The sequence below is a fragment of the Mesoplodon bidens genome (genome assembly GCF_964165515.1).
Source record: "Mesoplodon bidens genome assembly, chromosome: 4".
In the NCBI taxonomy this organism is placed as follows: domain Eukaryota; kingdom Metazoa; phylum Chordata; class Mammalia; order Artiodactyla; family Ziphiidae; genus Mesoplodon; species Mesoplodon bidens.
In genome coordinates, this window is record NC_138160.1 from 171,317,438 (window position 1) to 171,342,960 (window position 25,523).

Genomic DNA, 25,523 nt, shown 5'->3' on the forward strand with positions numbered 1-25,523 from the left:
AACAATCATTTGTAGACGAAATGAAAGAACAAATGGGGGCGTGACATACAGGTGTAAGTGGTTGCCGGATTTCAGGTGGTGTTTGGCAGAGACACAAACATGCTTTCAGCAGAAGCAGCTGGCACTATATGTGAGGGCAGTCACCAGCCCTTTAGCACTTTCCTCTGCTCCTGAGCAGTTCTGGAAGCTTCTTATATAGATGCTGCTTTTCTGAACGAGGCCATCAGCAAGGGCCAATGCTGTTTATCTTACTAATCACGATGACGTTGTCTCCAAAAATAGCTTGTCTATGAGGATTGTGCATTGAGGAGAGAACAAAAGTGGCCTCACAGATCGGCAGAGCTTAGGGGTTGTCTTTGGCTCAATGTTTCTGATTGTCAGACGGTAGACAGAAGCCTAAAGAGGGTGGAGACTTAGGAGCTGGGCTATGACCAGATACCTGGCCTTCAGACTCCCATCTCGACCAAGCTGGTGTATGAAAGCACTAACAATCGAACCACAGTGGGTGTTGGGTAGGCAGGGCCCAGCTGACATTCTTCAGATGCCACTTCCTACAGGAAGCCTTCCCTGACCAGAACTGCCCCTTGCCGCAGCTCCCATCATCAAGTTACAGGTAGGAGCCCCTGCCATGAGCTCCCCTAGCACTCTGTTCTACATTGATAGCACTCCCACACTCACGGTGAGGTAACATACACTCGTTCATTCAAAAATATTCGAACACTTAACCATGTGGCAAGCACTACTTTAGATGCTGAGGATACATCGGTGAACAAAACAGAAAAAAAATCCCCACCCTCATGGACCTTGTATTTCTAGTGTGCATGGGGAGACAAACAAAAAACATAAAAACAGATAAAATATAAAACATGCTAGGCAGCAATAAGTGCTATGGAGAAAATAAAAGTGGGAAAGGGCTATAGGAGGGACTAGATGATGTGGGCAGTGAGGAGGTCAGTTTTAAATAGGACAGTCAGAGGAATCAGATGACCCCTGAGAGGTGACCCTTGAGCAAAGATGCGAAGGAGGTGAGGGAGGAAGCCGTGTGGAGAGGATGGGATCTAGGTAGAGGGGCCAGCAAGTGCAAAGGCCCCGAGGAGGGAGCCAGGCTCCCCAGTTTGAGGAACAGCAGAGGCCAGCGTGGCTGGAGCAGAGTGGGGAAGGAGAGGGCTGAGAGGTTAGAGCAGGAATGGGAGCAGATTGAACATCTGTCTCCTCCCCACTTCCCAACACCCACACTTCAGCGAACTAACTCATACACTGAGGCTCTGACTGTAGCCAAGCCAGCCAGGAGCAAGCCACTCATTGACTAAGGGAAAGGTTTTCCAGGGGAAGCCAAAGAAAAACATGGCCAATTCTTGGTTCTTAAGTTTCAGAAGGCAGGTCCAGGTGTAATGTGGGAAGACTGTGGAAGGATGCAATTTCTTCTACATTGACCCAGCCATGCCTTTGTATCCTGACTCTCACCCTTAGCCAGACTAAATAAAGATTCCATGGACTGGGGGTGGGTAAGGTGAAGACGGTACTGAAGGAATCTGCTGAGAGGAGGTGGGGTAGCTAGAGGCTGCCATGTCTGTTTCCAGGGCTGGGTGGAAGTCAACCCCTAATTTGAGCTGAGGAGTGGTTGCTGTTCTACTTTTTGGCATCTGGTGAGGACTTCTTGGTGACAGCATGCAGAGGGAGGCCTGTCCTTCATCCGGAGCAGTGATGCTCAGTACTTTGCCTAGGTCCCATGCAGCCCGCTCCCAAGATCCCAGGGCACTGATCCATCACCTCCATGCCCCAAATGGAAGATGGAGCCTGACACTTGGGGTCTCACCAAGTGAGGGTGGTGGTAGATGCCCAACTCCTGTCACACACTCAAATTCCCTGGTGACCTGCCCACCTCTCATCCAGGCTGGGCTCCCTGAGGGCTAGCATGTCTCGTGTGTATATTTCTCTCTGGATTTGGCTACTTCTGTATATCAAGGGAGTAAAATCTGTTGAAAAGGTTATGGGTTCCATATGTCTGTTGGGAGATTTGGGGGGCATGAATTGTAGGTGACATTTGGGCTGTTATGCTTACTTTTCTTTGGTTTTCACCAGGTTCTTTTTTTTTTGGCTATGTTGGGTCTTCGTTGCTGCGCACGGGCTTTCTCCAGTTGCGGTTACTGGGGGCCACTCTTCATTGCGGTGGCTTCTCTCGTCGCGGAGCAAGGGCTCTAGAGCGCAGGCTTCAGTTGTTGTGGCTCGCAGGCTCTAGAGCGCAGGCTCAGCAGTTGTGGCGCACTGGCTCAGTTGCTCCGTGGCATGTGGGATCCTCCTGGACCAGGGCTCGAACCCGTGTCCCCTGCATTGGCAGGCGGACTCCTAACCACTGCGCCACCAGGGAAGCCCTCAGCAGATTCTTAAAGGAGCTTCTGGTTTAAGAAAGTTGAGAACTGCGAGAAAGGAGGATATGTAAGGTGGCCCACAGGTAATAAAAACAATGCCCAGTTTGGGCCAAGCTCTTTCATATTTTGTCTCATCCCAACCTTGTGAGGTCAGTGCTAACCACATCCCCTATTTCCACACAGGGCAATCAGCCTCAGGCCTAAGTAGCTGGTTCAGACAGTGGAGCTGGGCCTTGAACCCAGGTACATGCTCAGAGCAGCCCTGTGTCCCCTCCTCCCACTACTTCATCGCGGGATGCACTATCCCTAAGACACCCAGACTTCTCTCACATACCTATTCTGGCTTTGTCACTCTGGAATGTTCTATAACATTATTTTATTAAATTTCACTTTTCCTTTTAGTTTGGGCTGATCATCACCTTGAGTAATGTTTTTTCATGCTGTAAGACATAAAATTCTTTTACTCTGTCATAAACTTGTGTCTTTCTTCTTCAAGGTGGACCCTGAGTCCTAAAACCCTGATATCTCATGAATAGCACCAAATTTGTTTTCTTTGTCTTTTTACTCAGATTTTCTAAACTTCATATATCAAAGTAATGAATTAAATAACCAATACCTCTGCAAATAGCTACCACTTATTGGATGTTCTCCAGGTAACTGGCATGGTGTCATTTTTACCCTCATGATCTCATTTGATCCTCCTAATGCCCCTATGAAGTAAGTACTATTATTATCCCTATTTTACATTTAAGGAAACTGAGGTTTAGAACCCATGGCAGGAGTGGGATTTGAGCCCAGAGCTGCAGGATTAACTACTACCCTTGCCAAGCCACTTCCTTCTTTACTTCGGCTGGTGTAAAGATGTATCCCTGTGTGTGCCTCAGGGGTGACAAACGACCCAGCAGTATTTGGGTAGTTAGAGATGATAAAGTAGGCTGCTTTGTGGCCAATTGTGAGGTCAGAGCAGAGAGGACCTGTTCACCCCAAGGTGAACTCCTGATGAACTCGTGGCCTTCCTTGGGGTAGATAGACCACAGTGAGGCAGCCTGGAGAGGTCAGCATAATGCAGGCCCTGGCTGGGGGCACATATGGAACCTAGCACTCTCCAGGGATGTGAGCCACTGCTTGGCCAACCTTCCTTCTGGAAAGAGGTAGGAGGCTGCCACTGCTTCTTTGTGCTGCCTGGGTGGCCTCCAAGAACCAGTAAAGTGTGAGGTCATTGTAACTGAGCAGCTCAGGAAATACCTTTGGTGACTGTGGCTTCAGATATCTGAAGTCCAAATTATAACTTGCATTTGCCCAGTGATTCACAGTTCAGTATTTATACCACAGTGATCTCATCGAATCCTTTGTGCTTCCTGCTAGGCTGTGAAGATCACGTCCATTTGATAGATGGAGAAACAGATGAGAAGAGGCAGGTAAATTGCCCAAGGTCACCCAGAGCCAAGACTTGAACCCAGGTCCTACTGACTCCAAGTCCCATTCACCAGTGATTTTCAAACTTCACGCTGTGGAGCCCTCAGGTGCTTGAGGCAGGCAAGGGGAAAGGGCTGAAGATGTGGAGGAGGAGGCCAAGGGAGCGAGGCTCTGTGCCCTTTTCCTCACTTCACTGCAGACTGCACTTGTATCAGGATTCTGTGTCAGACTTGTTTGAAAGACTTGGGTTGCTAAGCAAATGTTTCCAGAGGACTACCCCAAACTGTTCCTTCTTCTCTGGGAATTGGGTGCAGGCTCTTCCTTCCCTAGGACTCCCTTTTCTCTATAGCAGCAAGAAGAAACCTACTCTCTGTTGGAGGATATACTCAACCCCAAGATGGCAGCACAAGGGAGGAGAAAATGTACTGCACAGGGATATAGCAGATCCAGGTCTTAGTCCTAGGTTAGTGTGACTTGGCAAGTTATTTACCTCAGTCTCTCCATCTGTAAAGATGAGAGGATTGGCCTAGATAATTCTGAACATCGTTTTTTCAAACAACTAGTGAATCTGGGATATCATGCTTAGTTCATAGGATCTTAAACAGAGGTGAGTCACTTGAAATTGTATGAAAATGTAATTTTTTTGTATGTGCATTTTTTTTCTGGAAGGTGTATCTATAGCTTTCATTAGAGTCTCAAAGGGGTCTGTGATACGGAACATCTAGCTTCTCTGGATTTTTTCTTTATTTTTCTTGTTTGGGCAGATATGCTGGGAAATCTTATTTCTCCTTGGGGAGGGGGCTCAAGTTGTAAGAATGGTGTGAGAAAGCTATTTGCAGAAAGGAAATAAGTGTAACATATAAAGATAAGCAGAGCTAAAAGATGGGAGCTAGATGAATGATAAGAGCCAGTGAGCAAGCTAACAATACTGTTTAAGCCCCTGGATCCAGCCATGCCTGATACTCCTACACTTTTCAGCTAAATGAATGACTGCCCCTCCCCCATTAAGGGATTTTCTATTTCAATCGCCCATAGAATAAATGACTGATGTGCTAATATTACTGGGAGAAGCTCTCACCATTTGAAAAATTAATGAATCTCAACTTAGAAAAAGCAAAGCAGGAAGAGAAAGGGACTGGGGTGGGGGTTTTCCTCTTAGGCTCTTTTTTTTTAATTTCAGGGAAGAAAAGTGCTCCCTGCTTTGTTCCCTATCCTTTATTCTTTTAGCAAACTAGTGGCTTTTAGAGGCAGAAAAGACCTTAGAATCAATCTTTTTTTTTTTTGGTACGCGAGCCTCTCACTGCTGTGGCCTCTCCCGTTGCGGAGCACAGGCTCCGGATGCGCAGGCTCAGCGGCCATGGCTCACGGGCCCAGCCGCTCCGCGGCACGTGGGATCCTCCCGGACCGGGGCACGAACCCGTGTTCCCTGCATCGGCAGGCGGACCCCCAACCACTGCGCCACCAGGGAAGCCCCTTAGAATCAATCTTGTCATTACATAGATGGGAAACCAAGATCCAGAAGAGATGTGACCTTCTCAAGGTCATAGAGTAAATTGGTAGCAGCACTGAGACTAGAACGGAAGTTACCTTCTTCAAGGTATGCTCCTCCTCTCTGCATGACTTTCCTCAGTGCTCTTTTCCCAGGCAGGCTTGCCAGTTAGCCGAGCTTAGGAGGGTTCCTGTGCCCATATGTGTTGCATTGACATATGGATCCTTATCTTGTCCAGAAAATTCTGCAGTCTGGCTCTCTTTTTCAGGTTCCATGGGCACAGGCAAATAATGCAGTGTTTGGTCAGAAGATGCTGGAGGAGGTAAGGGACCAGTCCCCTCACAGGTGACAGGCCCACCTAGGGTGCTGGCCTGGTAGCTCCAGCTAGGGTCGGGGTCCTGGAGATCAGGGCCAGGCCAGACATTGCCCAGTGTTGCCCACAGCAGGAAGATTTGGATATGGGAACGGTCAAAAGCAGGCAGGCAGGATTTATGGGACAAGTCCAGGGCGTCACTTTCGGCCACAGGGTCAGATTTGTTTAGCCCTGAAGGGCAGGAATGGCAAAGGCAGAAACGGGGTCAAGGGGGGCCGGTGGGAGAGACAGGGGCACACCTTAATGTGAACGAAAAGGCAACTCAAGATCTGCCTGCCGCCCCGTTCACAAACTACTCAAAGCCGCACAGGAGAAATGACCTTTAATGTCCGACTTTGCTTCCAACCCCGCCAAAGTGCCACCGTTCAGTGAAGTACAGGAGGGGCTTGCGAGGTACGAAGTCACGAGACAAACAACACCCTGGCTGCCTCCTGGGCACCCACTCGCTCTGCCCCCGCGCGGGTGGCCCCACACACGCACACACGCAGACCACACGTACACCGCACAAACACACGCACGTGCACCCACGGTTAAATACATGTACAGAGGGACTCACTTAGATATATACACAGAGAGAGAGACGGAAATCCCGGCTGGCGTCGGGTCCCCCAGGCTCTCAGCATGCTCGGCCCAGCTCTCCGCGCTGTACCTGGCACCCATGCCCCTGCCAGAAAAGCAGCTGCCCCTCTCCCCGCCCCCCTCCCCCCGCTTCCCCGTGGGGCCCGTGTCTACCGGGCGCCGACACTCCCCTCCCTCCCTCCGCCCGCCCGCCCCCCACGATGATTGGCTCCCCAGGGAAAGGAAGCGGTGCGCGGGGGCCCTAAAACTGCCCGGGCGCCAGCGGCATGTTGCTTTTGAAGCCGGGCTGCCCGTTGGCCACGTCGGCTGCGGCCTCGTGGCCCCTGTGGCTGGCGTCTCCGTCGGTCCCGGGGCTCTCGGGCTCCGCCAGCAGCTTGAAGGTGAAGAGCGGGCTCGAGTCGTGGCGGCCGCGGCGGCCCGGGGGCTCGGGCGCGGGCAGGCTCAGGAGGGCGCCGGGCGCCTTCCACTCCGGGAAGGCGCACAGCTCGACGGGCGGCGGCGCGCCGCGGCCCAGATAGCCGGGGCTCGGCGAGGCCGAGGGCAGGGTCCGCTGGCTGCCGCTCAGGCAGCTGCCGCTGTCATCCAGCGAGTCCTTGCGCGACTGCGAGCGCTCCAGCGAGCCGCCACGCGTCCACGGCCGGTAGGTGTAGGCGCAGCCGCCCAAGAGGCGGCGACGGCGGCGGCGGCGGCGGCCGCGGCACTGGCACCCGAGGATGCGCACGAAGGCGCGCTTGAACTCCTTGCTGGAGCACGGGTAGATGATGGGGTTGAGGCAGCTGTTGAAGTAGCCCAGCCAGAACACCACCTTGAACACGGCGTCGGGGGGCTTCAGGGTGGAGAACAGGGAGCCTGCAGGGGGAAGGGGTGGGGTGGGCATGGGCAGAAAGACAGACAGAGGTTGGTGAGTAGTCAGACCCCTCTCTTCGATGGGATCGGCCCAAACACTGTCAGCCTGTGGCATTCCTGCCTCCAGGCCTTTGCCCAGGCCAGTGCCTCTACCTGGAATACGGCCCTTTACATCTCAAAATAAATGACTCCTACATTCTGTTTTCAGGCCAATCTCCATCACTTAACCTTCGCCCATAAAATCCTTTCTGATCTAGCTAAAACAGCATTCAAACTCCCGTATCTCTAGATTTCCTAGGGCAGTGCTTACCACTTTCTACTCAAATGATAATAATAATCACCCACAATTGTACAGCTCTTGGGTCTGAGGCACTGTGTTGGCGCTTTACCTGTATTATTTTATCCTTCACAAAATGCCATGAAATATTTCCATGGCAAATATGAGATGTATTAAAGACCTAAAGGTGAAAGGTAAACCTTTATAAGGTAAAAGAAGACACGGTAAAGGATGATCTTTTTGATGGAGGGGTGAAGAAAAACAACTTAACACTTCAAAAAGATACACTATGGGGCAAGAATGGGAGAAGATTACTTACAATGTCTAAGACAGTCAAGGGGTTGATATTTAGAATATACAAGGACTCCTGAAAGTCAACAAGAAGAAGGCAGCATTCCTAGTAGATAGTGGGCAAAGAAAAGGAACAGGCAATTTACAACATAGGAAACCCGAGGTCTAATGAGCATATGCCAAGATGCTCAAAATATTAGGCAGTCAAATAAAGTGAAAACCACAGAGTGAGAGAACATCTGTCAGGTTGGCAAAAATTAGAAAACTCGATAGTGCCAAGTGCAGACAAGGGTGTGGAGACATGGGAAGTCTCCTGCTGGTGGGGGCAGAGGCTGTGAAGACCTTCTGATCCCATTAGGTACATAGATACCTCCTGACCCAGCAATTCTGTTCCAGGGCAGAGCTCTCAAAGAATTTTCACACAGGTCCATCGGGTCCCATGTATGACTATGCTCAGGGTGGTGTTTATGGTGACAGAGAGTTGAAAAACACCTGGGTGCCCCTCACTGGGAATTATGAAAAGGTAGAGTGGAGTACATGCATAGCACAGCAATTATGCAGTACTTAGAAGTCCTGGATGACATGTCCAAAAAGCAATATGGAAAGATCTTAAATACATTGTTCTCTGTGAAAAAAGTAGGAAACAATGAGATTTATAACATAATATCTTTTGTTATAAGATACAACCAACCACACACATTTTCAAAAACATTTTCAAGTTAAAGAATATTATACGTATCAAATACAAAATGGGTGCCTAAGGGTGAGGCAGAGGGAAAGGGGAATAAGGGATGGGAATAAAAGGAAATAAATCAATAAAGTAAGAGAGAGGCCTGGCTTAGATAGATGACAATGAGGTGCTGTGAATTGGGAAACATGATTAACTCATCTCTGTGAATTTGAGGTCCCAAAGCATTTCATGGCAATATTAAGTTAAAAACAATTCCATTTTAAATGCAAGGCAGTTGAGACTTGGAGAGGTTAAATGACTTGCCCCAGGCCACGCAGCATGTTTGTAATATAGCTGGAGTTTAAACTCAATTCTGTTTGAATATGAAACGTGTTTTCTTTGTTTTTAATGCTATTAATCATACCCTTTGTGGAAACATGAGAAACTATTAAAAAGCAAAAAGAAAAGAAAAAATATTTTAAAAGCACACATACCCATAATGCAGAGACATCACAGTTTGGTACATAACCTTTCAGATTTTTTTCCTGTTGTATATTCATATGTAAATGCTTTAAAAAATGCAAATATACTTTACAGAACATTTCGTAACTTCAAACCATGTCCCTAAGCCAGCCACTCCACCTGCAGTACAGTGACTTTTGTATTCCTGTCTTATCTCCTCTGTTACACTGTGAGCTTCCTGAGGGCCTGGTCTTTGGGATCACCTTTGAATCCATTTGTTGAAGGAAGAGCATCTGAATGGGAGAAATCTTAGCAAATCACGAAGTCCAACCTCCTCGCTTGGCAGATGGAGACACCGAGACCCAGAAAATGGCTGAAGTCCCCACAGTTGTGGCATAGATGCCACAAGAATCCCTATTTTGGATTGCACTTGAGTTTCCCCCCTGTAGCACTTGCCCTTCTTGATTATTTGAGCTTTGGCTTATTGTTACAGGGAGCCTCCAACTTCTCTGCTTGGCAATACAGGGGTGGTGGCTGGGGGGAGATGGCCAGAGTTCCTGGTGCAGGGTTAAACCAGAGAGGGGTTAACTTGGAAAGAAGGTTATCCATACTCCGGGTAAGTGCTAACTATACATACAAGTATGCCGACTCTTCTCAACTGTGGGTTAGCTCTAGGTGGGGGCCAATGAGGGCGCCACCTCGTGGTCTGATTTGTGACAAGGCTTGCACCATTAGGTTTTTGTCCCACTGTCCCAGATTATCCTTTGGAATAAAACACTGGACAGAAGGCCCCAGTGGAAATGCAAATATGACGTGTGAACACCTAGTACCCATGATGAGGTGAGTTGTTTTTGCCCAGGGGGATGGTCTTGTTTCTGTCACTGACTCTAAAGGGCACAGTTAAACTGGTCTTGACAAAAATGGGAAACTGGAGAATAAATTTGGGGAAGTGGAGAGAGGGAGGTAACACTTGGAAACCTTGTGAATTACCCTGGACGGTAAATGCTGGTGAGCGTGTGCACAGGTAGGCACAGCACCCATGAGGACATGTTAAGGCCTGGGATAGAGGCTGGGGAGGCACAGACAGCTGTGGCAAAGGTGGGCAGGATCCAGAGCAGGAAAGCATACTTGCTGAAGACAAACTTGTAACTCTGCTTGCCAATCCTGTTGAAGATGTTAGTAAAATGGTCAGTAAATGGCTTAAAGGGGGTGTATCCTGAGGGACCAGCTTTTAAAGGATACACAAATAACAATAGTGCTAATAGCTAATATCAGAACCGTCAGTCACATTGTGTGTGCTCTTGTACACATCTTACACTAAATCCTTTACACCATTTGCCCATTTAATGATCACAGTAATCCCTAGATGAAGGGACTATAGTTGGTCCTATTTTTTTTTTAAATATTGACATATGTTGTGAATTTTAAATTTTATTTATTTATTTATTTATGGCTGTGTTGGGTCTTCGTTTCTGTGCGAGGGCTTTCTCTAGTTGCAGCAAGCAGGGGCCACTCTTCGTTGCAGTGCGCGGGCCTCTCACTATCGCGGCCTCTCTTGTTGTGGAGCACAGGCTCCAGACGCGCAGGCTCAGTAATTGTGGCTTACGGGCCCAGTTGCTCCGTGGCACGTGGGATCTTCCCAGACCAGGGTTCGAACCCGTGTCCCCTGCATTGTCAGGCAGATTCTCAACCACTGCGCCACCAGGGAAGCCCCCAGTTGGTCCTATTTTATGGATCAGGACACCAGCATATAAGAGTCGTAGGTTTTTACATTTTTATACATTCATTCATTCATTCAACAAATACGGAGCTCTGCTAAGTGCCAGGCATGAGGCCAACCTGTGGGGATACAGACAAACAGGGGTGTGGTCTCTGCCCTGTGGCAGTCCACAGGCTTGTGGGAAGGCTGATGCATTCACAGTCCATTGCCACAGAACACATATGGCTTTATGATAGGGGCATAAATATCATTCTGTACCCCTGTGCCACGTGGCATTTCTTTCTAGGTTCTTCTTCACCTCCATCACAACGGAAGCACCTTGTCAGGGATAAAGACAGTCTGGATCTTTCTCTTTATTTTCTTACAAAGCACTCTCCAAGGACCATGGGGCTGAGATGTGCTCAGCCAAAGGGAAGGGGGTGATGCTGACTTTTCTTATGGCATTTACTTACAGCCACAATTTGAGTTTGGGCTCCCTGAGTTACTTGTTCCTCTGAGAAGAAGGTCATTCTTTGCCTTCAGCCGCTTTAGGCAATGTGGCCTGGTGACTTGAGCTCACAGTTTGGGATCACAGAGGCCTGGTTTTGCATCCTTTTGGTGTATTGGCTGTTTGACTTTTGAAAAGTTAATTGGCTCTTTCAGGCTAAATTTTCTTATCCATAAATTGGGGATAACATCTGCTTCATAGGGTTATTCTGAATACATGAAAAAATCCATGTAAACATACTTGACCCAGGGTCTGGCACCTTGAAAATTCATAAATGGTGGCCATTTTCCAAATATACTTTATATCCTGGCCCATTCATTGCCCTCTTGAAGGAACTCTGCTCTGATTAACCCTACCCGACTCAGACTGAATTCTTCATTCTGTACCCCACAGAATATATACAATCAGATCTTATTCTGTTATTTTATTGTTTGTCTGTGAATTAAGCCATCCCAGGGCTGGCTGAGTCCTTGTTTACCACCCAGACTCTAAATTCCTTCTGGGCAGAAACCATATTTTTATTTCTTTTCTTTTCCTTTCCAGATTTGTATATTTTTATTACAAAAGTGACACAATGGAGAATGAATAGGGGGAGCACAGGGAATTTTTAGGGGAGTGAAACTACTCGGTATGACGCTATATTGGTGGATATATGTCATTATACCTTTGTCAAAACCCATAAGATGTACAATACCAAGAGTGGTCCCTAATATAAACTGTGGACTTTGGGTGATTATATGTCAATATGGGTTCATCACAGTACCTTCCTGTCAATTTGAATGTGAACCTAAAACTGCTCTAAAAAATAAAGTCTATTAAAAAAAAACCTCACTGACCCTTAAAAAACTAAAAATAGAGTTACCTTATGATCCAGCAGTCCCACTCCTGGGCATATATCCGGAAAAGATGAAAACTATAATTCAAAAAGATACATGCACTCCAATGTTCATAGCGGCACTATTTATAATAGCCAAGACATGGAAGCAACTAAGTGTCCATCAACAGATGAATGGATAAAGAAAATGGGGTGTGTGTGTGTATACACACACACACACACACACACAGGAATATTACTCAGCCATAAAAGAGAAAGAAATAATGCCATTTGCAGCAACATGGATGGACCTAGAGATCATCATACTAAGTAAGTCAGAAAGAGAAAGACAAATACCATGTGGTATCACTTATATGTGGTATCTAAAATGTGGCACAAATGAACTTATTTACAAAACAAAACAGACTCACAGACATAGAAAACAAATTTATGGTTAACAAAGGGGAAGTGGGGGAGGGATAAATTGGGAGTAGGGGATTAACAGATGCATACCACCATATATAAAATAGATAAACAATAAGGATTTACTATATAGCACAGGAAAGTATATTCAATATCTTGTAATAAACTATAATGGAATCGAATTAAAAAAAGAATATATATATATATATCCGAATCACTTTGTTGTACACCTGAAACTAACACAATATGGTAAATCAAATATACTTCAACTAAAAAACCCCTCACTTACAAAAGTGACACCTGCTAAATTAAAAAATTACACATTACAAAAAAATCTATATAATATAGAGTGAAAATTCTTTCTTCATTCAAGTAGACAGGACCAGAGTTAACAGTTTTGTTTTGATCCTTTCAGACAGATTTTTTTTAATGGGGTCATACACATACCTTTCCCCAAATTTCTTTCTTCACTTAGAATACATAAAAGCTATTTCCCCATGTCAGAGCATTACATCCTGCCCTCTGGATATAAAGTAGTTCACTAAACTCTTTCCTGATGATAGTCAAGTAGGTGATTTCCAATTTTTGGCTATTACAAACTGCAGTAATGACAAGCCTCATGCATTTCGCTTTTTGCACGTTTGAGTGTTTCTGCAGGCTAACCTCCTTCACGAGCAATCACTGGGTCAATTCCACATTTAAGTCCTGACAACTAGCCAAATTGCCTTCTGAACTGGTTGTACCAATTTACCCTCCTCCCATCGACTGTGTATGAATGTGATATTTTCCCTACACCTCCACAACTCTGGGTGTGGTCAGTTCTTAATCCTCATGTGTTTGGAAGCTGAATAATGACCTCACCTACCCTCTTGTTCCATTTGCATTCTACTTTGCTTCCTCCTCCTGTAGACCCCAGCATGACTCTCGCACCCTGAGCAAGCCCTCAGTGACTTCTGACAAGGACTGCCCTTTTCTCGTTAGATTCCGATTCCTGGGATAGAATCCTGGTTCTCTCATCAGACACATGACCTTGGGCAAGTTTCATACTATACTTAAGCTTCAGTTTCCTCATCAGTAAAATGGAGCTAATAAGAATACCACCTTCCCTAGGTTGTTGTGAGGATTAAACATGGTAAAACATGTAAAGTTCTTACTAGCTTGTTGGGTACTAGGTTCCTGCCACCTAAATCAACTCTGCATTAATGCTTATTAACCAAATAATAATTATTCCTGTAAACCACTCATTGGGCTGGAAATCTAATTACAGGAAACCTGTTTGATAACTTGATGTGTCATTTTGGGTAAGTTGCTTTCCCTTTCCGGGCCTCAGTTTCCCTCCTTTAAAAATGTATTTATTTATTTGACTGAACTAGAGTTGATGGACAATATTACGTTAGTTTCAGGTGCACTACATAATAATTTGACATGGTTTCCCTCCTTTAGTTGAGTGGTTTGATCTGAGTCTTGTCCAGCCTTAACATTCAGAGTCTCCACGAGGCCAGAGCTAGAAGCCCTGCCCATCTCCAGACCCACCACAGAGGGGCAGTGCGGGTCAGGGACCGGACTGCCAGCTGCCTTGGATTCCACACATATGTTGGACCCTTCCCTCCTCCCTCACTTGCCAGCAGCAGAGCAGCCACGTGGATTAGTGGCCCTGTCTGCTACGCCAGCCTGCCCTGGGGGGAGCCAAGAAGCCCTCGTTAATGAGGGAAGGTGCTGAGGCCCTTGGGGCATGAAAGCGGATTGGTGACAGGGATCTTTTTCTCTGGGCACCCAAACAGACCTGTGGGGGCCAATGAAGCTGCCAGGAGAGGAAGCAAATATCAATGGGAAATGTGGGTTCCTGGAAGCCTGCTCTCTCTGCTGGAAGTCAGGGCTATGCCTGCTCTTTGCCAGGGCCGCTAACTCGCAGTGCATGTCCCTGAGCCTGGCTCCACTTCTCTTGCTCATGAAATGGTCCCACGCTCCTTGCCCTGTGTCTTAGCATCATGGCTTGGCAGGACTCCGAAACCTTCTTCCTTAACAGAAGGTCAGTCAGGGTGAGTAACTTGCTCAAGGTCACTCAGCTGGTGAATGGGAGAACGACAGCCAGAACCTGTTCAAATGTCCTTCAATTGATCCAACAGAGATTTATCGAGACAGTGGAGTCCAGTGGTTAAGGACCTGTTCAGACATCACAGGCAGGTACAGCTGGGTTCAAGTGCTGACCCTGACTTCCCAGATGAGTGAACTTGGGGAAACTACTTGAGGTCTGTTTCCCAGAAAGTGGGGATGGTGATTTCTTTTCTGCATGTATGAGTTGAGCTTAGGCTTGGTAAGTGCCTGGCATGTTGAAAGTACTCAAAGCTGTCCTCAAAGTACAGTTTGACTGCTTCAAACACAACTGCTGTTACTATTGCCAACACTGCTATTACTGCCAGTACTACTGCCAAGAAGATGAGGAAGGTGGCGGAGAGGATTAGGTCTCCCGTGCAGACCAGGCCTCGGGAGTCTCACCCTGCTGCTCTTTCCAATACAGGCCCAGGAATGGGACTCCAGGTAGTTCTGGAACTTGATGAAATTGTATGTGATGTTCATGCATTCTTCTGGGGGAGGATCCATAGCTGTCATCATGGGCTTGGGTCAGCAACCCTGAAAGGGTTAAGCCTCACCCATCTCAAGTCTAGGGCTTCCTAAGCATCAGTCACTCTACCACCCGGACCACCTGTTTCTTTCAATCAACTCACTTTTGGTACCTAAGTTAAATTTTTTTAAAAAAAGGAAGCTTTCTATCATCGTTTAAAAACCTGCATCATTTGCTATAAGCGGAATGCAATGGTAGAGAAAAATAAGATGAAAACTAAACAATATTAGTACCTCTGGATGCCTCCATAGAGTAGTGGGTCTGAGCCTGCTCCCTTTTTCAGAAAGGGAGATTAGCCGGGGTTGAGGGGTGTTGAAGACTTGCTGGCCCTAAACTGAGAGGAATTCATTCCTCTTTGAGGACCCGAAGGATTGAAAGAGAAGTGAAGAGGGAATAGTTTCTCACTGCAGAACGCAGCCCCTGGAACACAGTAGCGCTAAATACATATCTGTTCATCGACTGACTGACTGAATACGTGCCTCAGAGGTTTCTGTGCCATCTCTAGCTGTCACTTCAAGCTATGTTGCACATCACTCAGATCTGTAGTCATTTTGAGTAGCATTATGGGTGCAGCCCTGGGAAACCATTTGTGGGAGGCCACATGGCTCCACTCGGTTGCCTCTTGCTAGCCTCTTACTGAGGTGTTTTAAACGGGTCAAATGAGACAACACCTCTGAAAGGGCTTGGAGGGGTTGAAAGCTGCACACCTGGATGGGGCGAGCAGGAGGCAGAACTTGAGAGCGGAGGGATGAAGCAGCAAGCAGATGGTGCAGTGAAGCCACTCACATCACTTGGGCTTTGCATGCCTGAGGGAGACTTAGAGGCATGGTGAAGGGCAAGGATCAAAAGCTAAAGTGGGGACTTCCCTGGTGGCGCAGTGGTGAAGAATCCGCCTGTCAATGCAGGGGACACGGGGTTGAACCCTGGTCCCAGAAGATCCCACGTGCCGCGGAGCAACTGAGCCCGTGCGCCACAACTACTTAGCCTGCGCTCTAGAGCCTACGAGCCACAACTACTGAAGCCTGTGCTCTGCAACGAGAAGCCACCGCAATGAGAAGCCCGCACACCGCAAGGAAGAGTAGCCCCCGCTCACCGCAACTAGAGAAAGCCCGCACACAGCAATGAAGACCCAACACAGCCAAAAATAAATACATAAAATAAATATATTTTTGAAAAAAAGCTAAAGCGGAGCAGGACCAGCACAAGGAGAAGGACTTCTTGGCTGGACCATGGTCCCAATGGGTCACCTTAAGGTGCTATTTAACAAATCTGAACAGTGAACCTCCCTCCATTCTTCAAAACCCCAGGGTATGTTTGTGGAGTAGTAGCTACTATTTAACAAGCTCTTATCCTGTGTCAGCCACTGGCCAAACGCCTAAACATCTTTACACCCATTACTCCTTCAACCTGTCTGTTCCCAAGGCAGCCCAGCATGACTGCGCCTGGCACGGCTCTAGGGGGCGCCATTTCGCACTGCAGTCTATAGCGTTCCTGGTGACTGGGTCCAACCTGCCGTGCCCGCTGGAGGCCACAACTGTCACACTTGGGGGAATGGAAGGCAAGTTGCTCCACGTCACAGACCTAGTGGGGGATAGAGTTTGAATATGAATCCAGGAAGCCCTAACAGAAGCTGTCAATCACTTCCAATACAGTTCATGGGGAAACAAAATACACATGCTGGTGTGTATAAAGGACAGGAAAAATATACATGAAAGGAGACTGCAACCGTGTTTATCTTTGGGGGGTGAAATTATGCATGAATTTTCCCTCTCTGGGCTTTTTGGTGTTTTCCAACATTTTCTCCATAAACAAGAATTACTTTTGTAATTGGGAAAAATCCAATGAATATTATTTTAAAAAATGAACAATGAATCAAAAGATACTGTGTTTATGGGGTCCTAGATATATGTCAGCCAACTATCTTATGTTCTATTTCATTTAATCCCCCTGACAGTTCTATGAGCAAAGTGGGATTATCCCTACTTTACAGATGAAGAAATGGAGCTGCAGCTAGAAGGCAGCACTTGCGCAAGGTCCCCCACAGGTAAGAGAGAGAGAGAGAGAGGTTGGAAATCAGATTTTTTGTTGTTAAGCCCAGCAGCCTCCTCTGTTAGTTCCTGATGTGCCTGTAGGTCCCCTGATGTGCCTTATCCTCTTACTATAGGGCCTTTTAATATTCCTTCATTAAATACTGGTTGAAGGAATGACCAGTGTGTGGGCTTGGAGACTGCAGCAAGGCATAGAGGGATGTAAAGCATCATTTATCTGGTCCCCCCCAGGGCTGGGTGGTTTGTAACATCCCTCTGAGCTCTGACATTCTGGGTCTGTAGGATTATAAATCTGATTTGACTTATTTCACAGTCAGCTTCACACAAGCAGACATCTCAAGGGAGCCAGTGGGTGGTGAAACCGTTTCGATCAGCTTGTAAATAGAGTGCAGCTCCCTTTCAATGTGGCTGTTATTAGGAGCACTTGGCTACACCTTTAGCCAAGCCAAGTCTCCCCAGTGGAAACAGTCTGGTCCAAAAAAAATTCAAAAATTGAAAATACTAGTTGCTAATTCTTTCAGCACTGGCTTTGTGAAGGAAGTTTCCTTGGATTTGGAAATTCCCTTCGAGGTTTTTCCATTTTCATTTGCTGCTTAACCCTGGAATGAGATCACAAAATTGTCCAACAAATACAATATCCTTGGGGCCAAAGAGACACATGTTAAGATTTACAGCAAATACTGAAAACAATAATAATCACCAGAGCTACCATTTATAATGAACTAGGAACCAGTTATTAGCTACTATGTTTATAACCATTCTCTCATACAATCCTTCCAGAAGCCTTGCTATTAATATATCTCATTTTACGGATGAGGAAACTGAGGTTTAAGACAATGAAGTCACATGTCTAGTAAGTGGTAGAGTTAGGATTAAAGTCTAACTCTGAAGTCTACTCACTGGTTCTTACTCATTGTTTAATAACAAGAAAAAGAAGCTACTATTCATTTCCTTAAGCACCAGGCAATTTCTCCCTCAACTGGGAACAATCTTTCTCTTCACCAAATTGTCATAGTATTTTATCTGAGGCTAAAATACGGCATTTATTACTTTCTGTATTGAATTACAGTTGCTTAGGGCTATGCCACATCTCCTCAGATTAGACTGTGAGCTTCTAGAAAAAAGAGTTCATGTCTGATTCTTCTCTTTCTACTCAGGGCCTAACACAGTGCCTAACACAGGACAGGCACTCAGCCAACATGTGTTACAAGAATAATATTAGTAATAAAAATGACAAAACCAAAAATACGTTAGCCTCTGGCTACTCAAAGTGAGGCTCATGAGTAAACAGCATCAAAATCACCGGAGTGCTTGTTAGAAATGCAGAATCTCAGTGATCCAGTGAATCAGAAGCTGCTTTTTAACAAGATCCTGAGGTGAGAAGCAGTGCCTTAGTCCACATTATAATTTTATTGTAAAAATTGTTTTCCCGGGTGTCTTGGGTTTCATGATGGGCAAAGGCTGGGTTCAGAACCACCTCACCATGGGATTGACTTCCTTGTCCCAAACCCTCCAGTGGCTCCTGTAGGTTATAGGATAAAGTTCAAACTGCTTCAGCTGGAATTGAAGACCTGCTCAACTTGGCTGCAATGGACTGATTCTTCACAACACGAGTTGACCTTTCCGGCTCCTTTCCCTGTATCTACTCTGTCCACTGGTCTGAGATGCCCGTTCCTTTCCCCTCCTCCTCTCCATCCCTTCCAGGCCTGGCTCAAATTCCTCCTTGTCATAACCACAGCCCATGATGCAGAGCTTCCTGTGAAGTGTGAAAGCAGAAGGAAGGAGTGAGCAGGCTGTGAAGACCTGCTCAGATCCAGGTAACCGACACACCTTAGCTAGTTTCACTCCCACAATAAGGCACGAGGGAGGACTGGGTTCTGTAATTCTCAATTTACAACTTACAGATGAGGAAATAAAGTCTTCAAGTGTATGGAGCTCACCCGATGTTACACGGCTATTAAATGGTAGAGCTGGTATTCAACCCCAAATCTGCCTGGTCTCAAAGCTGGGCAGTTTTCACAACAGACGATACTACCTCTCAACTCTTAGAGTAGTTCTGGTTGGGGGAAGGCTAGAATTGTTTACTTCTTATTTATCATGGTCTTTCTATATATTTTATATGGTCATTAAAACACAGAAGCCAAGAATTTTGTGGCACTCTACCTCGATGGTTCTTAACCTGAAAATGCTGGTTATACAAATAATTCAGCATCATATAATTTCAGGGGCTCACAGACTCACTGAATCCCATCCATGGGTACCCAGGAGGTGCACAGTCACCAGATTAAGAGTCTTCTGCTATTCTCTCCACAGAATTCTATCACAACAGCTGTTGAACTTATTTATTTAAGAGTCTGTCTCCCTTGTTTACAAGCTCCTCAAGGCCAGGGTCAATCTTACTTGTCCTATTTCTCTAGCCCCAAACACAGAGCTTGGGTTATAGTGAAGGTGTAAAACTATTTGTTGAGCACATAACCTCCTCTTCATGTGCCTAGCCCAGTATCTGGTTCATAGTAGGTGCTAGGTAAATGGTTGTGGAGTGATTCTCTTGCTTATAATGTGCTTCCTTTCTCTTCTTTATTTAAATGGTAACCACAGGCCAATGCCCAGTCAGTTTTCATCTTCTTCCTGAAATCTTTCCTGACTGCTCCAGGCTTCTTCTCCTATATTTCCCATCAAACCAAAGGCCATACCACATGGATTCATATGGAATGTCATTCTTAAGAGATGTGCCACTTGTCTCTTTAGGCAGCATCAAAGCTCTTTGAAGACGGAGTCTGTGTTCTATACTTCTAGCACAGGACTGGGCATGGGGTCCGTGCCATCAGTTGCCTGCTGGTTACTTGATGGACCCATTCCAACTTCAAAGAGGGAAGCGACCTCTTGGCTCAGGCCCAGAGTTGGGAGAAGATGGGATGGAGGAGTTTCTGCAGCACTTAAGGGTCTATCTTTGATGCCAAACTGAGTGTGTTCCATGCTTTGACCTCAAAAGCAATTTCCCCATAGAACCCTTTTAAAACTGAGTGTTGGGGGGAACCTATGTGAAGGAAGCGATACAACTTTATGAAGGGGTGTAAAAAGAAGACATGTATAAATGGAGAGACACAGCTTGCTTTAGTATAGAAAGTCTCTAACCAAGAAAACTTCAGTTCTCCCCAAATTCATCTGGAAATTCAAGATAATCTCATTAAAATACCACCAGGTTTTCTTCAGGGGGGTGGTAGAGAGGGGAACCTAAATGATCCCAAACTAAATATATGGAAGAATATAGATTATAGAAGAATCACCATGAAAAAATAGCCAGGTCAATTAAAATAAATAAAGAGGAATGGTGGGAGTGGTGTGGGAAGATGGGGAAACTTACCCCTACAGAGAGTAAAACCTATCATACAATCATATCATACCATAAAAGTAATTAAAAAATACCAGGGAAGGAGGTGCAAGAAAATGCAGATAGATCAATGAAATTATACAGTTTATAAACAGAACCAAATATCCATGAGAATTTTATATGCCATTTCAATGCTTGTGGGGAAAAAACAGATTATTCTTTAAGTGGTGTTAGGACAACAGTCTCTAGCTATTTAGAAACAAATAAAGCTGGATCTCTACTTTCTTACATTAAAATAAACCCAGATGGATCTAAGATTTTAAATATTAAAAGATTATTAAGATATAAGAAGATGGAAGTGAATATTTTTATGATTTTGAAATAGGAAGGACCTTTTTAAGCATGACCGAAGTTCAGGATCCATAAAGAAAAGTATTGCTGTGTTTGCCTAGACATTTCTACAAGGTCATAAACTTTGAAAACAAAGTTATCAGAATTGACAGAAACACTTGTAAATTAAAGGACAGTAAAAGGAATATTTCTAATACATAAAACTCTCTTTCAAATCAAGAAGACAAAGCAACTCAATAGAAAACAAAGCAAATCATATGGATGAGGAAATAACAAGAATAAGTACAATGGACAGCCAGTGAATTAATGAAAGCCTCATGAAATCCTTTACAAAGCAAATAATGCAAATTAAAAAGCAGCAAAATATTTCAGGTCTATTAGTTTGGCAAAGGTATGAGAAAACAGACATTTGCATGCATTCTGTGTGGGGCTACAGATTTTGGGTGGAAAACTGGTGTTATCTGATACAATTTAAATGAGCATAACTTTAGCTTTTGATGTAAGTACTCAACATCCAGGAATTTATCCTACAGAAGTACTCTTAAAAGGGAGCAAAGATAAAAATACAGGAAACTGCAGTCATGTTCCCCCCAAATGGGAAATAACCTAAATTCCAGCCATAGGGGATTATGAAATAAACCACGTAGCAGTCACGCATTGAAAAACCATACATCTATTAAAATGGTAAGCTAGGTCTACATGGAATGAGACCCATGCCAGAGTTAAGTAGAAAAAAAACAAATTTCAGGAGAGAATGTCTAATATCTGATTTTTATAAAAAACATTTTGTGTGTGTGTGTGTGTGTGTGTTCATAGAAAAAAATCTGGGTGAATGTGAAAAAAACTGTTCATGATGGTTATCTCTGGAGGATGGCTTTATGGGAAGATTTTCACTTTTTATTTAAAATTCTTTTTGCAATGAACAATCATTGCTTTTGTAATTAGAGGGAAACAGGGAGAGAGGCAGGGGGGAAAATGAGAGAGAGAGAGAAAGAGATAGAGAGTGGTTGAGAATATAGGGGGAAAGACCCAGCCTAGGGCTAGAAGCTGGCCAACCTTTATTCAGGGTCATCACAGTTGTGGGCCTCATTTCCTCATGTATGAAACGAGGGGGTTGCATTAGCTACCGGGGCTCCCTGCTTCTTGGATTGTCAGCTGTGTTCACTCCATTGCAGAGGTGGAACAGAGATGAGGGGAAAAGTTACAGATATACCTGTGGCCAGAGTGTCTTTTTTTTTTTTTTTTTTTTTTTTCTTTTTGCAGTATGCGGGCCTCTCACTGTTGTGGCCTCTCCCGTTGCGGAGCACAGGCTCCGGATGCGCAGGCCCAGCGGCCATGGCTCACGGGCCCAGCCGCTCCGCGGCATATGGGATCCTCCCAGACCGGGGCACGAACCCGTATCCCCTGCATCGGCAGGCGGACTCTCAACCACTGCGCCACCAGGGAGGCCCCAGAGTGTCTTTGAGCCTATAAAAAAAAGGCTGCGCAATACTGGATGCTGCCCTCAGAGGGAGATGAACCTGCTGCTTGGCTGAGAAGCTCGGTACCTTCAGATGAAAGGCTCCAGAGAGAACAGGGACAATTACTGGCTTTGGGGAATCAGGTGGTAAAATGCTGAGATTGGACCACTTAAGCCATTAGGCACCATGCAATGCCTTTCATCCCTTCTCTCAGCAGCTGTCCACTGACGCCCCTGCCTTCCTCTTTCTGACTCATCCCTCTGATCTGTCCTTTGGCTGGTGGTAATCCAAACTTTTTCCTATATCCACTGGCTTGCCAGGTTCAGGTTGGGACCCCTACACAGCTCTGCATCTCCTCTCCACCTGTCAGGCCTGGTCTGGGATGCACTCCTCCTCTGGGGGCCACACCTGGGCGTCATGCCTGCCTTGTCACCTGCAGCCCTTAGAGTGAATGATGCCAGCCTGCTGTCTCTAGGGCGTCTTGTCTTCTCACCAGAGCCCTCGCCTGCCTTTCTTTATCCCCAGGGCCAGGCACATCGCTGGTGTCATGAATATTGTATGATGAAATGATTAGTCTTTGCTACTGCATACGTGCCGCTGTCCAGATTTTAGCAAAGCAGGGCCTTCTCCTGCTTCTCAGTCCAGGTCCACAGACATGCCATAAAATGACCCTGAAATTGCTGCCCTTTCTCATAGCTTGAAGGCTCCTCATTGCTACGAAATTTGCAGATGCAAGTGCCTGAGGGACAATTTACTGCTCAACTCAGAGATGGCCTGTAGGACAGAGAGCTGGCTGGGCTTGCTGCAGCCATGGGAGAATGTTTTCGGAGGGTTTCCATGAAGGGACAGGATGTAATTCAGTATTTACAGGCTATGCTGTTTATATATGTGTAGCCCAGGCATCAGCTGGGGGCCTTTCCACCCCTTGAAAGCTATAGGCGAGATGATCGTGAATGTCCCTTTCCCATAACCCTGGGATGTCCAAAGCCCTCCCTCAAAGCCTCTGGATTCCTGGAGTGGGGCAGGGGGAATAACTTCATTCCCACCACTCTGCTTCTTGGGCTCCATTTCCCTTGATGTCTGCTCTGCTTATACCACCTGGAAGCAGTGATTCCACAAGAGGAAAATTACCCACACCAAGCGTTTAAGGTACTACTCAGTGCTGGGCTCCCTGGCCCCCTCCTTGTCCTCTCTCACCTCAGCTCCTCTCCTCGCAGATTGCTCCAAGAGTTCCAAATTCTTATTGCTTTTTTTGGCAATAATTTCTGTTCTCTCTTCTGGTAGCTTTGGCATCAGCCTTGTTGAGGGCAGCGAGGAAGAGGGGCATGTAGGTTGTGACGGGGGGAAACGGGTTTCACTTTCTACCTTCAGCTCTATTTAAGATTTTGCCTAAAGACAGTTCCTCTCCTCAAATTACTAGATTTTCAGAAAATACAATTTCTTCACCTCTTTCATGTAAATATACATGAAATCTATTCTCCGTTTGATGCAGGTTTTTAGATTACTGCTTGCAGCGGGAGGTCCCCAAGCTTTGTCCCACTTTACAGAGAGTCTTAGTTGAACATCCCTTAGGTACCTGGAACTGGTTGAGAATTTAATCCAGGAGATTAACATTGACTGGGGAAGCAAGGAGATTTCAACAATTATTTTATTCAGTACCTATAAGCCGGTGAGGTGAATACAATTATTATGCCCATTTTATGGATGAAAAAAACTGTGGCTTAGTGTAATTAAAGAAATTGCTCAAGATTACATAGTGGTGGAGATAGGATTCAATTCCAGGTCTGACCCTGGAGCAACTGATCTTTCTGCACCTCAGTGCTGATTCCCACAGACTGGGGACTTGTTATATCCCTGGAACGTTCTGTGTGAAAGCACCTAGAGGAAAACCAGGAGGTGCTGGTTACATGTGGGGATGGAGAGATAAGTGTGGGTGATAGTTTGGGAAGGAGGCGTTACTTGACTTTGCTACTTTCAGAGAACTTTCCTGCAAAAACGATTTCATCTTTGCACATTTTGAGGAGACAGGAGCTGGAAAGGCAGGGAATTGCATCCCCTTTGGGCATGAGGGTGCAACGGCAGTGGGGCAATGTGTCTCAGAGAGCTGGTGACCTCAGGCTGTTTAGAGCCTGAGAGGGGAGGCCTGACTTCCTGTGCAGTGTCCTGATCAGAAGGAAGGTGGAGAAGTCGTGCTGACTCTCGTGATAGTTAGAAATGGACTCAACCTTTATGATGGTGCCCAAGAAAATACAGAAGATGGTGGTGATCTGAATTTAATAACAACAACAGTAAGAATCGCAGTTACCATGTACTGGAAGCTTACAGGAGGCAAGTACATACATTACCTAACATACATTACCTAACATACATTATCTAACTCTGTACTCAAAACATTTCAACGTGGGAGGTAGAGTTACTGTCCCCATTTTACAGATGTTGAAACTGAGGCTTAGAAGAGAAGAAATTTGCTCAGAGTCACGGAGATATTAAGTAGTAGAGTTTTTGCTTTCCCATCTTCTGCTATTTGGATCTGGTGAGGAAGGCCATCAAAACACCAAAGACTAAAAGGACATGTAAAAAAACTGAGCAGATTCCACAAGAGAGTACAGGGTGCAGGGGGAAACAGAAGAGCCATGTTTGGGTGTGAATATACTAGTTTTCAGATGACTCATGTTCCCAGCCAAATCCAGGAGGAACTGTAATTATTTAGAATTGAAAAGTCATCGTCTGCCATCTCCTGGCCTTGTGAATGTAAGTCCCAGGGAGACAGGAGTCCCAGGAATGTAAGTCCCACCAAGAAGGTGGGAGGAGAATGGATGTTTAACTCACAAATCCTTCCATCATCTGTAGATGGGCAATGCCAAGAACATAAGCGAGAGGACAGGGCATAGGATGGAGAAAAATTAATAAATAGAGATCAAAAGATAGAGTTAAGCCAGACAATAAAAGGGCAGAACAGCCCCCTTTCCCATCACCACTCCTCCTCATATTTCTGACAAGGATATGGTGGTCTTGTGCAAAATGAGACCCCAAGGTGGCCATGGACGGGCAGCAAGGACAGGGCAGCTCACGTTCCAGCCTGAGGAGCTGCCTGCATCCTCTGTGTGTGTCTCATGGTGGTCTGGCAGCCCTAGCCTGTCTATCCAGATGGAGCTGAATTCTCCACTGGGTCACCCAAAAGGTGACCAGTGAATTAGCAACTCACTCCAGAGTGCTAATTCCTCTGTCTACCTCCTTCCTTGCAGGCTGGGACCAGATGTTCCACCCCCAATTCTGAAAATGCCACTGAGCCTCAATGGATCATTATTAAACACAGCCCCAAAAGCACCTGCTCAGGCCAAGAAAAGTTCCCAGAAAAATCTTCCTGGCAAAGCAGCATCACAGCAGATGGATGGGCAAGGTCCTGGCCCTCATGCTCCCCTCCCCTCTTGTCTTCATCCGATGATTGTGATAGGAGAGGGGTGCGTAGGGTGGGTGGAGGCTTCACTGATCTG

The 25,523-nt window shown here is 46.0% G+C and overlaps 1 protein-coding gene across 1 annotated transcript in view; it reads right to left on the reverse strand.

Moving 5' to 3' along the window:
• Positions 1 to 6,467: 6,467 nt before the first annotated feature.
• ADRA1B (adrenoceptor alpha 1B) overlaps positions 6,468 to 25,523 on the reverse strand; it is a gene marked incomplete at its 3' end in the record, with an annotated part of 58,608 nt that continues 39,552 nt past the window's right edge. The window contains exon 2 of the mRNA XM_081233190.1: positions 6,468 to 7,075. Within this exon, the coding sequence (XP_081089316.1) occupies positions 6,468 to 7,075 (608 nt within the window). The remainder of the gene's footprint in view (positions 7,076 to 25,523) is intronic.